Source organism: Melanerpes formicivorus, unplaced genomic scaffold, assembly GCF_026170545.1.
Source record: "Melanerpes formicivorus ecotype bairdi unplaced genomic scaffold, bMelFor1.0.p_v2 SCAF_177, whole genome shotgun sequence".
Classification (NCBI taxonomy): Eukaryota; Metazoa; Chordata; class Aves; order Piciformes; family Picidae; genus Melanerpes; species Melanerpes formicivorus.
In genome coordinates this window covers 162618-174701 of record NW_027142529.1, presented here as the reverse complement: position 1 = coordinate 174701, position 12084 = coordinate 162618, and the positions used below count along the sequence as shown (strand labels likewise).

General features: G+C 69.4%; 1 protein-coding gene, 2 long non-coding RNA genes and 1 pseudogene across 3 annotated transcripts; 3 read left to right on the top strand and 1 right to left on the bottom strand.

Moving 5' to 3' along the window:
- Window positions 1–12084, bottom strand: part of LOC137457381 (zinc finger protein 585A-like) — a 285768-nt pseudogene that overhangs the window by 214136 nt on the left and 59548 nt on the right.
- Window positions 3473–7314, top strand: LOC137457375 (kinesin-like protein KIF18B; the record flags this gene model as incomplete). The annotated part of the gene is made up of 10 exons (XM_068169276.1): window positions 3473–3785; window positions 4320–4477; window positions 4897–5001; window positions 5280–5390; window positions 5552–5749; window positions 5871–6047; window positions 6306–6380; window positions 6499–6611; window positions 6915–7029; window positions 7258–7314. Coding segments are annotated over exons 1-10 (1422 nt in total), but the record flags the coding sequence as incomplete, so codon positions are not given.
- On the top strand, window positions 7318–9102 carry LOC137457399 (uncharacterized). The gene is made up of 3 exons (XR_010991242.1): window positions 7318–7364; window positions 8015–8235; window positions 8720–9102. It is a non-coding gene; the product is annotated as an uncharacterized lncRNA (long non-coding RNA).
- Window positions 10383–11729, top strand: LOC137457400 (uncharacterized). The gene is made up of 3 exons (XR_010991243.1): window positions 10383–10472; window positions 10601–10688; window positions 11406–11729. It is a non-coding gene; the product is annotated as an uncharacterized lncRNA (long non-coding RNA).

Here is a 12084-nt window from a genome sequence, read left to right as displayed (position 1 = left end):
TTCTCCCTGCCCAGCTCTCAGCCTGTCCAGGTCTTGCTGCATGGCAGCACAACCTTCTGGTGTGTCAGCCACTCCTCCCATCTTGGTGCCAGCAGCAGACTTGCTGGCAGTGCCCTCTGGCACTGTTTGCCCATAAGCTGGTGTGCAATAGGTAGGGAAAAGTGAGAGGAGAAAGGTGGAAAGGTAAAGTGAAGAGAGGAAGAAGTTTATGGCTACCACCACTGTGAGGGTCCAAAGCTGTCTCTCTGGTGCAGTCCTGCTGCTCCTTCTGATCTTCTCTGGATCCTGGTGGGGAAAGCTTTCCTCCTGGGTATTCTTTGCCTTCTTGTGGCAGCCTCTTCTTCTTCTTCTTCTTGCAACCTGTCCCATTGAAAAGGAGACCTCTGTTATAACCAGCTTCACACCTGCCTGTGTCCAAACTCCTCCTCTTTCTCCCCCTCCTGCCCCCAAGAGTAAGGCTTCCACTCATGCCCAAGGAGGAGTGCCTGAGGTGGGGTCTGGGCCCAAGGCATGGTCTGCCTTGGAGCTGGGCAGCTGTGGGCCAGGAGCTGTGTTTGTGTATTCTAATGACATCAGAAGGAGCAGAGCTGCTTCCACCCTCAACAGACCTGGGATGCTGTGGTTCCACACTGCCAGTCACAGAGTCACAGAAACACTCAGGTTGCAAAAGAGCCTCAGGGTCACCAAGGCCAACCCAGAACCCTGCTCTGCAAGGGTCACCCCTCAACCATAGCCCCAAGCACCACAGCCAAACCACAGGAACACATCCAGACAGGGATGGAAAGGCTCCAGAGAAGGAGACTCCACACTTTCTGTGCTTGGATCCTGGCTGGGGAGGAGCTGGGCAAAGAGGAATCCCTGGGGAGCTGCTTGGCAGCTCAGGGGCAGCCCGAAGCCCCCACACTGTCCCCTACCCTGTGAGGGCTGTGCCCCCTGGGGGCCTTCAGGGAGTCTGTGGGGCTGGAGGTGCCCTGACCCCAGGGGCTGGCACAGCCACTGTCCCTGGGGGGCAGGGTGGGGATGCCAAGTGCCACTTGTGGGGTACCTCGGTGCCCCAGAGCAGGTGTCTGTGTGGGCAGAAGCCCTGCCTGGCACTGCTGCCAGCGGCCCAGGACAGCCCCCAGGGCACAGAGCTGGCTGGGCACGAAAGGCAATCCAGCAGCCTCAGTGCCACCAGCCCTCTGCTCCCCAGAGCCTCTGGGTCCCCAGAGCTGGCACCCAGGGGACATGGGGCTGCAGGGAGGCCTCTGTCCCGGGCCTGGCTGGGTGCCAATGGCCTCTTTGCCTTCCTCAGAGCCCTTTGCCCCCCGGGGGCGGGCAGCAGGCACAGAGCTGATGCAGGCAGCAGGGCAGGCAGAGCAATCTATGCCTCAGGCTGGGAGTGAGGATGGGGACCAGGTGCCTGCAGCAGAGCCAGGGCAGCAGGTCAGTACCTGCAGGGCAGGATTCAAGAGCAGAACCTCTCAGCACTGCCCTGCAGCTCTCTGGTTCCCTACTGCAACTCCTGCCCCACGAGCAGCAGCTGGGCAAGGAGCTCGGTGCCAGCGTGGGGCTGGGTTAAGCAGCTGATCGCCAGCTGCCCTCTGAAGCAAAGCCTCTGCTCGGGACAGGGACTGCGGCAGCCGGCAGGAGCGGAGCTGCGTTTGCTGCTTGTGCCCAGCGCTGCCTCCTGCCCTTCTCTGCTCTCTCGGCAGCCCCGCAGCATCCTTCAGGCCCTCTGAGCGGCAGCGCAGCGAGAGGAGCCCCAGAGTGCTCCGTGCCCCGGCTCGGAGAGCAGAGCCCTTGGCGATGTGTGGGCAGCGCTGGGGCCGGGGCCGGGGCCGGGGCCGGGGACCCCTTGCAGGCCCTGAGGGGTGCCCGGGGCTGGCTCCTCAGGGCAAAGATGGCGGCCAGGCCCCGGCGGCCTACAGCTCCCATGGTGCACTGCGCGGAGCGGCCGCGGCTCGCGGGCGGAGCGGCCGGCAGCGGGCGGGGCTCGTGGGCGGGAGCGGGCGGGGCTCGCGTTGCCGAAGAGCCAATGGGAGGCTCTGCTCGACGATTGACCAATGAGCGCAGGGGGCGTGGTCGGCGGGACTGTTTGAGCCCTCATCGGTGGAAGCAGCGGTAGGAGGAGCTCCGGGGCCCAAAGGGCTAAGTGAGAGGGATGGGGACGGCTGCGGGGCCCGGGGGCAGCCTGGAAAGGCAGGGGAGGACTGCGGGGCTGAGGCAGGATTGCGGGTTCCGCGGGGCTGAGGCGGGCTGCGGGGCTGAGGCAGGATTGCGGGATCCGGGACAGCCTGCAAGGTCAGGGGCAGCCTGTGGGGGCTGCGGGGCTGCGGCGGGCTGCGGGAGGCGGCGGTGGAAGCGCCCTGGGCAGTGCTGGGTGCGGGGCCGGGGGAGCGTTGCGGGGCCGGGGATGTGGAGCGTTGCGGAGCCGGAGCCGGGCCCGGGGGAGCGTTGCATTGCGGGGCCGGGGCCGGGGGTGCGTGGCGGGGCCGGGGCCGGGGGAGCGTGGCGGGGCCGGGGCCGGGGGGAGCGTTGCGGGGCCGGGGCCGGGGGAGCGTTGCGGGGCCGGGGCCGGGGGAGCGTGGCGGGGCCGGGGCCGGGGGAGCGTGGCGGGGCCGGGGCCGGGGGAGCGTGGTGGGGCCGGGGCCGGGGGGTGCGTTGCGGGACCGAGGCTGTGGAGCGTTGCGGGGCCGGGGGTGCGTTGCGGGGCCGGGGCCGGGGGGAGCATTGCGGAGCCGGGGCCGGGGGAGCGTGGCGGGGGCCGGGGCCGGGGGGAGCGTGGCGGGGCCGGGGGCCGGGGGGAGCGTTGCGGAGCCGGGGCCGGGGGTGCGTTGCGGGGCCGGGGCCGGGGGTGCGTTGCGGGACCGAGGCTGTGGAGCGTTGCGGGGCCGGGGGTGCGTTGCGGGGCCGGGGCCGGGGGTGCGTTGCGGGGCCGGGGCCGGGGGTGCGTTGCGGGGCCGGGGCCGGGGGTGCGTTGCGGGGCCGGGGGGAGCGTTGCGGGACCGAGGCTGTGGAGCGTTGCGGGTCCGGGGGAGCGTGGCGGGGCCGGGGCCGGTGGATCGCGGCTGAGGCTGTGGAAGGGCTCTGGGGACCCGCGGTGGGGTCGGAGCGTTGGGGCGGTTGTGAGGACCCGCAGGGGATGCAGGCTCCTTCCGGACGGGGAGAAGGCGCAGGGCTGGGGGGGTGTAACGGCAGCCCCGGCGGCAGCGGCGGCGGTTAGGGCAGGCAGGGCTCGGGAGCAGGCTCCGGGCTCGAGAGGTAAAGGCTTTCTCCAGCCTCAGGCTCCCCCTCCGCCGCTTCCCCTCCCCGCCTGACCCTTGTTGTCTCCTCTCAGAGTGCACTCTCAGGACTTTCGAGCCCAGAGCTGTGTTCTTCGGTGTTCTTCAGCCGGCGCTTTCCTTCGAGCGGTGCTTTTCTTGTGGCGGTGCTGTGCGAACCCTAAGGGGAGTGCCCTGAGCCGTGTGTCACCTTCGTCGCCGCCGCCGCCATGGCGGCGGCCCCTGCCCCCCAGGAGGGCACTGTGACCGTCATGGTGCGAGTGCGACCCCCGGCCCCCGGCGAGGGAGCCGCGCAGCACCCGCTGCTGAGGGTGGTCGACCATCACACCCTCCTGTTCGACCCTGAGGGGACTGCTGGTGCCTCCGGCGGTGTGCTGCCTGCTGGCCGCGGCAAGAACCCAGGCAAACATCAGAAGTTCCTCTTCGACCGGGTTTTTGCTGAGCAGGCCACCCAGGAGGAGGTGTTCCAGCACACCACCCGCCAGATGGTCGATACTCTCCTCGACGGCTACAACTGCTCTGGTGAGCCCTAGCAGCCTGCTCTGGCCCTTGCAGGAGCTCCTGCCCATCTGCCCCTGCTCTGGGTGGGCTCAGCAGAGCTGGGGGTTGGTTCCAGAAGCCCTGAGCGGCTGTGGCAGCAGTGGGGACGCAGCGGCTCTGCAGAAAGAGAAAGCCTTGACCTTGTTGTTGGCACCAAGCTGGGGCCGTGACAAGTGTGGCCGGGACAGGGCCAGTGCTGGCCTGGAGATGTCATCCGAGGGCTCTGGGGGCAGGCAGGGCCCAGGCCAGCAAGAGGAGAGCAGAGACAAGCCCAGATGAGTGTGGAGTCCTGCCTGTGGGGTGGCATCAGCTGGGAGCCCTGTGCAGGCTGGGCAGCAGGCTGGTGCAGAGGGCCCCGGGGGCCCTGCTGGACAGGATGTGAGTGGGAGGCAGCAGTGCCCCACAGCAGGAGCTGGGTTTGGGGCTGTGTCCCCAGCTGAGGCAGAGCTGGCAGCATTCCCCCAGTGCTGCTGTCGATGGAGGCTGCTCTCAGGGCTCCTCCCTTTCTCCTCCCAGTGTTTGCCTACGGAGCAACCGGAGCAGGGAAAACCTACACCATGCTGGGCTCGGAGAACAGCCCTGGCATCATCTACCTCACCATGGAGGAGCTGTTCAGGAGGCTGGAGGCCAGGCAGGAGCAGAAGAGCTGCGAGGTCCTGGTCTCCTACCTGGAGGTAGGCTGTGCCCAGCTGTGCCCCTCCTGCTGCCAGGCCACCACCTCCAAGGTCTGGGCTTGTAGTGCCAGGGCTACCCCTGTGCTGCCAGCTGTGCCCAGGGCAGCCCCAGACTGGAAGCAGGCTGCCCCTGGCCAGGCTGCTGGGCTGGTGCTGCTGGCCTGCCCCCTCTGGAGCTGGGGGCCACAGGGCAATGAGGGCTTCCTGGCTGCAAGGCCTTTGGAGGAGCAGTGGCTCAGTGCCTGGCTGCTGAAGCCTCCTGAGCTGTCCCCTGCCTTAGGGCACCTTCAGCTGCTCCTGCTGGCGGCAGGTGCCAGAGGTGCTGTTGGGTGGGCAGCAGGCCCTGGGGTCCCAAGCTCCTCTGCCTGCTGCCCTCTGGGGCCCCAAGCCTCATCCTGAGCTGGAGCTGCCTGCTGCAGGTCTACAACGAGCAGATCCGTGACCTGCTGGAGCCCAAGGGCCCTCTGCCCATCCGGGAGGATCCTGAGAGAGGAGCTGTGGTTCAGGGCCTCTCCATCCAGCAGGTGGGGGTGGAAGCAGGCACAAGGTGTGGGCAGCGCTGTGCCCGCCCCAGGGGTGCCAGCTGGGACCGGGGGAGCTGGAGGGGGAGGGGAGGGCTGCGGGGCCCCGGGGCAGGGGCTGCGGGGCCCCGGGGGTGCCGGCTGGGTGGGTGCCGGCTGGCAGCATCGCTGAGCCCGAGGCCAGAGGAGCCCTGCAGGGGCGCAGGAGGCCTCAGCCTGTGGGCGCTCGGTGCCCGTGCCGGGGCTGCGCTGATCCCTGCCCTCTGCCTGCTCCCCGCCAGCCCAGCTCGGCAGAGCAGCTCCTGCAGATGCTGCTCGGGGGCAGCAGGAACCGCACGCAGCATCCCACCGATGCCAACGCCTCCTCCTCCCGCTCCCACGCCGTGCTGCAGGTGAGGGGTGGTGCTTGGGGCAGCCCTTGGCACCGCTGCCCGGAGGGGGGCAGGCGGCGATGCTGTGCCAGGGCCGGCGTGCCAGGGCTGCTGCCGCGGCTGCGAGCGGCGAGCCCGAGCGCCCTGCGGAGCTGCAGCCTGCCCTCTGTGTGCCCTGCCAGGTCTACGTGAAGCAGCAGGACCGCGCCGAGGGCCTCGCTGGGGCCGTGCGGGTGGCCAAGATGAGCTTGGTCGACCTGGCCGGCTCGGAGCGAGCCGCGGTGGCCAAGACCAGCGGCGAGCGGCTGCGGGAGGGAGCCAGCATCAACCGCTCGCTGCTGGCCCTGCTCAGCGTCATCCAGGCGCTGGCTGGGGCCAAGGTGAGGCTGCCGCTGAGGGGCCCTGAGCGCCGTCCCCACGGCAGAGCTGCCGTGGGCTGGGCCTGGCCGGGGCTGGGAGCCGAGGGCCAGCCCCTGAGCGGAGCCTCGCTGTGCCGGGCAGGGCAAGCAGAGCCACGTCCCGTACCGGGACAGCAAGCTGACGCGGCTGCTGAAGGACTCCATCGGCGGCAACTGCCGCACCCTGATGCTGGCTGCCCTCAGCCCCTCGCCGCTCTGCTGCCAGGACACCCTCAACACCCTCAAGTATGCCAGCAGGGCCAAGGAGATCCAGGTCTCGGTGAGCACCTCGCCCCGCGGCCGGCAGCTGCTGGGGCTGGCTGGGAAGGAGCCTGGGGCAGGCTGCTGCGGGCTGCTGCCTCCCTGCCGCCTCCCTGCTGCAGCCGGGCTGCCTCTGGAGCCCCTCTCAGAGTCAGCTGCAGCCCCTCGGGCCCCACCAGCCCAGGGCAGGCTGAGGAGCTGCCCCGCTGCCGCCTCAGCGGAGGGGAAGGAGCTGTCCCGGTGCTGCTCTCAGCTCCGCTCCTCCCTCTCCCCGCAGCTCAAGAGCAACCTGCCGAGCCCGGACTCCCACGTCTGTCCGTACCTTGTGCTGTGTGCGCAGCTGAGAGCGGAGGTGAGCTGCCGGGGGCAGGGCTGGGCTCTGTCTGCGGCTCTGCTTTGCCTGGCACCCAGCCTGCTGAGCTGCTGGGGCTCAGGGCATGCTCTGAGCCAGGGCTGCCCCTTGCTCACAGGTGGCAGAGCTGCAGGCCAAGCTCCGTGCCTATGAGGATGCTGCCCGCGGGGCACAGAGCCAGGCGCCAGAGCCGCTGCCTGCCCTCGGCTCCAGCCCCTTGGAGCTGCCCAGGTGAGGCTGCTGGGCAGGAGGGAGGGAGCCTGGGCTGGCACCTTGGGGTCCCCCAGGGCCAGGAGCTTGCAGAGTTTGGCTGCTGGCTGCAGCCCAAGTGGCTGCCAGGACGCAGCTGAGCTGCTCTGCTGCTGTGCCACAGCCTCTCCGCTGCCCAGCTGGAGTGAGGAGCCTGGCAGCCCCCAGAGCTGGGGGACAAAGGCCAAAGCTGCCCTTGGCTCCATCCCAAACCTTGGTAGGCCAAGGGATGACTTCCCCAGAGGCTCTTCCCTGGCTCAGGGGCTGCTGCTGTGACTTGTGTAGGGTGGAGGAGGCTGTGCCCGAGGCGTGCCTGGAGCTCCCTGGTGGGGAGAGTGCTGGAGAGCAGCAGGAGCTGGCAGCTGGGTGTCCTGCTGCCTTGCAGCTGGCCTTGGAGGAGGTGAGAGGAGGGCTTGGCCTGGTGATGGGACCCAGCTCAGGTACCTTGCTGGGCTGCACTGGGCAGGCTGGGAGAGGGCAGGAGCTGAGCTGCTCTGGGAGGTCTGGGCTCAGCAGGTGCTGGGCTGTGGAGTGCTGGAGAAAGCTCTGAGCCTGGCAGGGAAGGGGCAGCTGGGGGCCCAGGCTCAGCTCAGCTCTGGCCTGATGCTGCTCTGGGGGCTTGCTGCAGGCTGCAGAGGAAAGGTCTGCCCCAGCCATCCAGCAGGCAGATGTGCAGCAGGAAGCGAAGGAAGCAGCCCCCCTCCTGCAGGGCTTGACTGCCAGCCAGCCAGAGGGGTGAGTGTCCTTGTGCCCCCTCCCTGTGCCACTTGCTCCTGGCTGCTCAGAGAGTTTCAACCTTCCTGTGGTGTGCAGCCCCCTGAGGGTGCTGGAGGTGGGGGAGGGCCCAGGCCTTGGCTTACAGAGCAGTGCCTGCCCTCTGAGGTGGGATTTGGCTCCTAGAGAGCCAGTCCCAGGGGAGAAGCTCCCCTGGAAGGGTCAGCAGGGAAGGTTTCCAGGCACAGCAGCTGAGAGCCTTCAGTGCCTCTTGCCAGGCCTGGAGCTGCCTCCCCCAGGGCTCTGCTGCTGCCTCTGCTCCCTGAGGTGCTGCCCTGGCACCACCTGCTGCTGTCTGTGCCCCAATGTCCTGGCAGGGGGAAGGTCTCCCGAGGGAGGCTGCCTGTGCTGTGTGCCTGAGGCCCAGCACAGCTCTGGGGCTGCTGTTGGGTGCCCTGCAGCCCACAGGTGATCTCCCAGCTCAGGTCCTGCAGTGCCAGCCTGGGCACCCCTCAGTCTCAAAGCTTGCCTGGCCCAGAGCTCCCCCCAGGCTGTGCCCCAGCTGAGGAGGGGGCTCAGAGGTGCTGCTGGTGGTGCTGAGCCTGTCTTGGGTGCCAGGGGCTGAGGTTCAGCCCCTGACTGCTCCTTGGCTCTGTCTCTCTCTGCCCCAGGGCTGCAGCTGCTGCCAGGAGCTCCTCCCCAGAGCAGCAGTCCCTGCCCCAGGCTGGCAGCTTCCTTGCTGCTGCTGTGGCCTCTGAGGCACTGCAGCCCCTGGCCCCTCAGGAGGCTGCTGCCAGCCAGGAGCAGGCCTCCTCCCCAGGGAGGGCTGCAGAGGCCAGCAGGGCCAGCCCAGCCCAGAGGAGCCAGCAGGGCAGTGCTGCTGAGGATCCAGGTTGGTGCCCTCTCTCTCCTCTGTCCCAGGCTCTGCTGCAGGGCTGGGGGGTGGTGGGGGGCAGCTGCCAGCTGTGGGCACAGGGCAGGGGCAGAAGTTTCTCCTGCCCTGGCACCCAGTGGGGTCTGAGCCTGCCTTTATCTCCTGTGGGTGACCGCTCTGGGCTGCATCTGCCCCGCTCAGCCCAGCTGTGGCCTGGCTGCTGGCAGCCTGTGTCTGGGCAGGGCTGAGCTCTTCCTCCTCATCCTCGGTGCCCATGCATGAGGCCAGCAGCAGAGCCTGGCTCTGCAGAGGCTGCTGCTGGGCACAGGCCAGGCCCTGCCACGGGGCACTTGCTCTGGGCCCAGGATGGTTGGTGCTGGCTCTTGGGCTTGGTGTGGTTTGGGGCAGTCCCAGCAAAGAGCTGAGGGGGGTGGGGGGCAGGGGGGGAGGGCCTGGGAGCTGCAGCCAGGGAGCTGACTCGGTCTCTGCTCTGCTCCTCCAGCCGAGAGCTGCGTGGCTGTGCCTGGCGCCCCCGTGACCAGCTCTCCCCTGCCAGGCTGGCAGCACCTGGCTGCGCTCAGCAGTGCCAGGCTGCTGGCCCTCAGCCCCATCGGGAAGAGGAGGAGGTCCCCTGAGATGCCAACTCCTGCCCAGCCGGCCTCTGCCTGCAGCCTCTCCCCGCGGCCCAAACGCCGGCGGCCGAGTGGGCAGCCGGCAGAGGCTGCCAGGGCGGCACAGAGCCCCCCCAGCCCCTGCCCCCCGGCTGCAGCCCCCCCAGCCCCTGTGGCGCTGCCAGCCTGGCCCTGCGGCTCCAGCCTGTGCCCGGAGAGGCTCTCCCGGAGCCGCCTGCCCCTGGCGCCGCTGGCAGCTCCCCAGGGCTGTGCCCTGCCCCCAGGCTCTGACCTGGATGGCACCTACCAGGTGTGCAGGCTGCCAGCCTCAGCCAGCCCTGGGCCCCCGGGCTGCAGGGGCCTGGAGCCCCCCAGCCAGGACCTCCTCCGGCAGCAGGATGCCCTCTCGGTGCCCAAGTGAGTGCCGCCCTGGGGCCCTCCCTGCGGGGTTGGGGACCCCCTGGGTGCCTCCTGGGGGGGTGGCTGCGGCTCTGTGGGGAGGGAGGGTGGGCAGGGGGCACAGGGCTGGGGGGTGGGCAGCAGTGGGCTGAGCTCACCTGGGCAGGGGTTGCTGAAGAGAAAAAGCCAAGCAGAAGGCCCCCCTGTGTGCCACTTGCCCTGGCACAGTGTGTGCCCCCTCCTCCTGCACGTAGCTGCCCCAGGGATGAGCTCTGCCTCAAAGCTTGCCTGGCCCAGAGCTCCCCCCAGGCTGTGCCCCAGCTGAGGAGGGGGCTCAGAGGTGCTGCTGGTGGTGCTGAGCCTGTCTTGGGTGCCAGGGGCTGAGGTTCAGCCCCTGACTGCTCCTTGGCTCTGTCTCTCTCTGCCCCAGGGCTGCAGCTGCTGCCAGGAGCCATGAGCTCAATGTCACCTACCAGGTCTGCAGGCTGCCAGCCTCAGGCAGCAGCCCTGAGCCCTTGGGCTGCAGGGGCCTGGAGCCCCCAGGCTGGCAGCACAAGCAGGATGCCCTCTCGGTGCCCAAGTGAGTGCTGCCCTGGGGCCTTCCCTGTGGCTTTGGGGATCCTGCCCTCCATGGCTGGGTGCCTCCTGTGGGGATGGCTGCAGCTCTGTGGAGGGCAGAGGGTGGGCAGGAGGCACTTGGCCAGCAGGCACAGGCTGAGCTCACCTGGGCACGGCTGCACAGGGCAGAGAGCATTCCAAGGGAAGCTTTTCCTGCTCCTGCTCCTCCCTTTGGCCCTGGAGCATCCTCCAGATTGCTTCAGGAGTGCTGGCTGGGAGCAGGTTGGGCATCTGCTCTGCTGGCACTGGGGGTCAGGGCTGTGCCCTTGGGGGCCTGGGCATCTTTGGGGTGGCTTTTGGCTGGTGCAGCAAAGAGGCTCTGGCTCTTCTGGAGCCCTGTGGCTGTGCAGAGGCTGAGCCCCACCTGGCCCTGGTGGTGCAGGACACCCCCAGGGAGACCTCCTTGCTTCTGGGGCTCTGCAAATAGCTCAGAGTGAGGAGAGCTGGAAATGGGGACAGGGCAGGGCCCAGCCCCGTGCCAGGGGCAGTCAGGATCCCCCCTGGCACTAACCATCTCTGCCCTGCCTGCAGGCCCTGCAAGCTGGCCTGTGCCCCACGGACACCCTCTGTGCCCAGGCTGCCTGTGGGCTGCAGAGCCTCTGCCCTGAAGCAGAAGGCAGCTGAGAGGTGAGAGAGCTGCCAGCAGCTGCCTGTGCTCCCCACTGTGGGCCCTGCCCCATGGCTGCAGCTGCACCTTGCCAGTGCCCTCTGCCCCGAGCCTGCCTGGGTGCCAATGGCCTCTTTGCCTCCCTCAGAGCCCTTTGCCCCCCCGGGGGTGGACAGCGGAGCCGCATCCCCCAGCTGCGCAGCAGGCAGCGAGCTGCCAAGGCCTCTGCAGCCCAGGTGAGGCTGCCCTGGGAGTGAGCCCTGCTGCTGTGCCAGCCCCGTGCCAGCTGGAGCAGAGCCCTGCCATGGGGATGGTTGGTGCTGGGGGGTGGCTGCAGCCTGCTGCTGTGCCAGCCCCGTGCCAGCTGGAGGCACAGCCCTGCCATGGGGATGGTTGGTGCTGGGGGGTGGCTGCAGCCTGCTGCTGTGCCAGCCCCGTGCCAGCTGGAGCAGAGCCCTGCCATGGGGATGGTTGGTGCTGGGGGGTGGCTGCAGCCTGCTGCTGTGCCAGCCCCGTGCCAGCTGGAGCAGAGCCCTGCCATGGGGATGGTTGGTGCTGGGGGGTGGCTGCAGCCTGCTGCTGTGCCAGCCCCGTGCCAGCTGGAGGCACAGCCCTGCCATGGGGATGGTTGGTGCTGGGGGGTGGCTGCAGCCTGCTGCTGTGCCAGCCCCGTGCCAGCTGGAGGCACAGCCCTGCCATGGGGATGGTTGGTGCTGGGGGGTGGCTGCAGCCTGCTGCTGTGCCAGCCCCGTGCCAGCTGGAGGCACAGCCCTGCCATGGGGATGGTTGGTGCTGGGGGTGGCTGCAGCCTGCTGCTGTGCCAGCCCCGTGCCAGCTGGAGCAGAGCCCTGCCATGGGGATGGTTGGTGCTGGGGGAGGGCAATAGAGCAGGTATCTGCCAGGGCCTGGGTGTGCCCGGCGCTGCCTGCTGCCCTTCTCTCCTCTCTCTGCAGCCCCAGAGCATCCTTCAGGCCCTCTGAGCAGCAGCGCAGCAGGAGCAGCCCCAGAGTGCCTCCAGCCCCGGGTGAGAGAGCAGAGCCCCTGGGGAGGTGTGGACAGCCCTGGGCGTGCCCCGTGCGGGCCCTGGTGGGTGCCCGGTGCTGGCTTCTCAGCGCTGCTGAGGGGCAGGCGGCGCTGGGCTGGCCGCGGGGGCTGGTCGGGGCCGGAGCTGCCGGCAGGGAGCTGGGAGGAGAAGCTGCCAGGGCAGGGCTGGGGCTGAGGGCAAAGATGGCGGCCGGGCCCCGGCGGCCTACGGCTCCCATGGTGCTCTGCGCGGGCGGGAGGGGGCGGGGCTGTCGGCGTTCGAGAGCCAATGGGGGGCTGCGTTCGGACACCGGCCAGTGAGCGCAGGGGGCGTGTCCGGCGGCAGCGTTTGAAGCCCTGCGGCGCAGGCGGCGGTGAGTAGCGCTGGGGCCCCGGGAGCGGCGAGGCAGAGGGATGGGGACGGCTGCGGGGAGCGGGGGCTGGGGGAGGCAGGGAGTGCTGGAGGCGGCGGTGGCAGCGCTGGGGGGAAGCTGGGGAGGGCGCCGGGGAGGGCTAGAGGCCGGGGATGTGGGCGTGGGGAGGGGGTTGGGGATCAGGGATCAGGGCTCTGGATGCGGGGGCGTCCCGGGGCGGTTGTAGGAGCGTTAG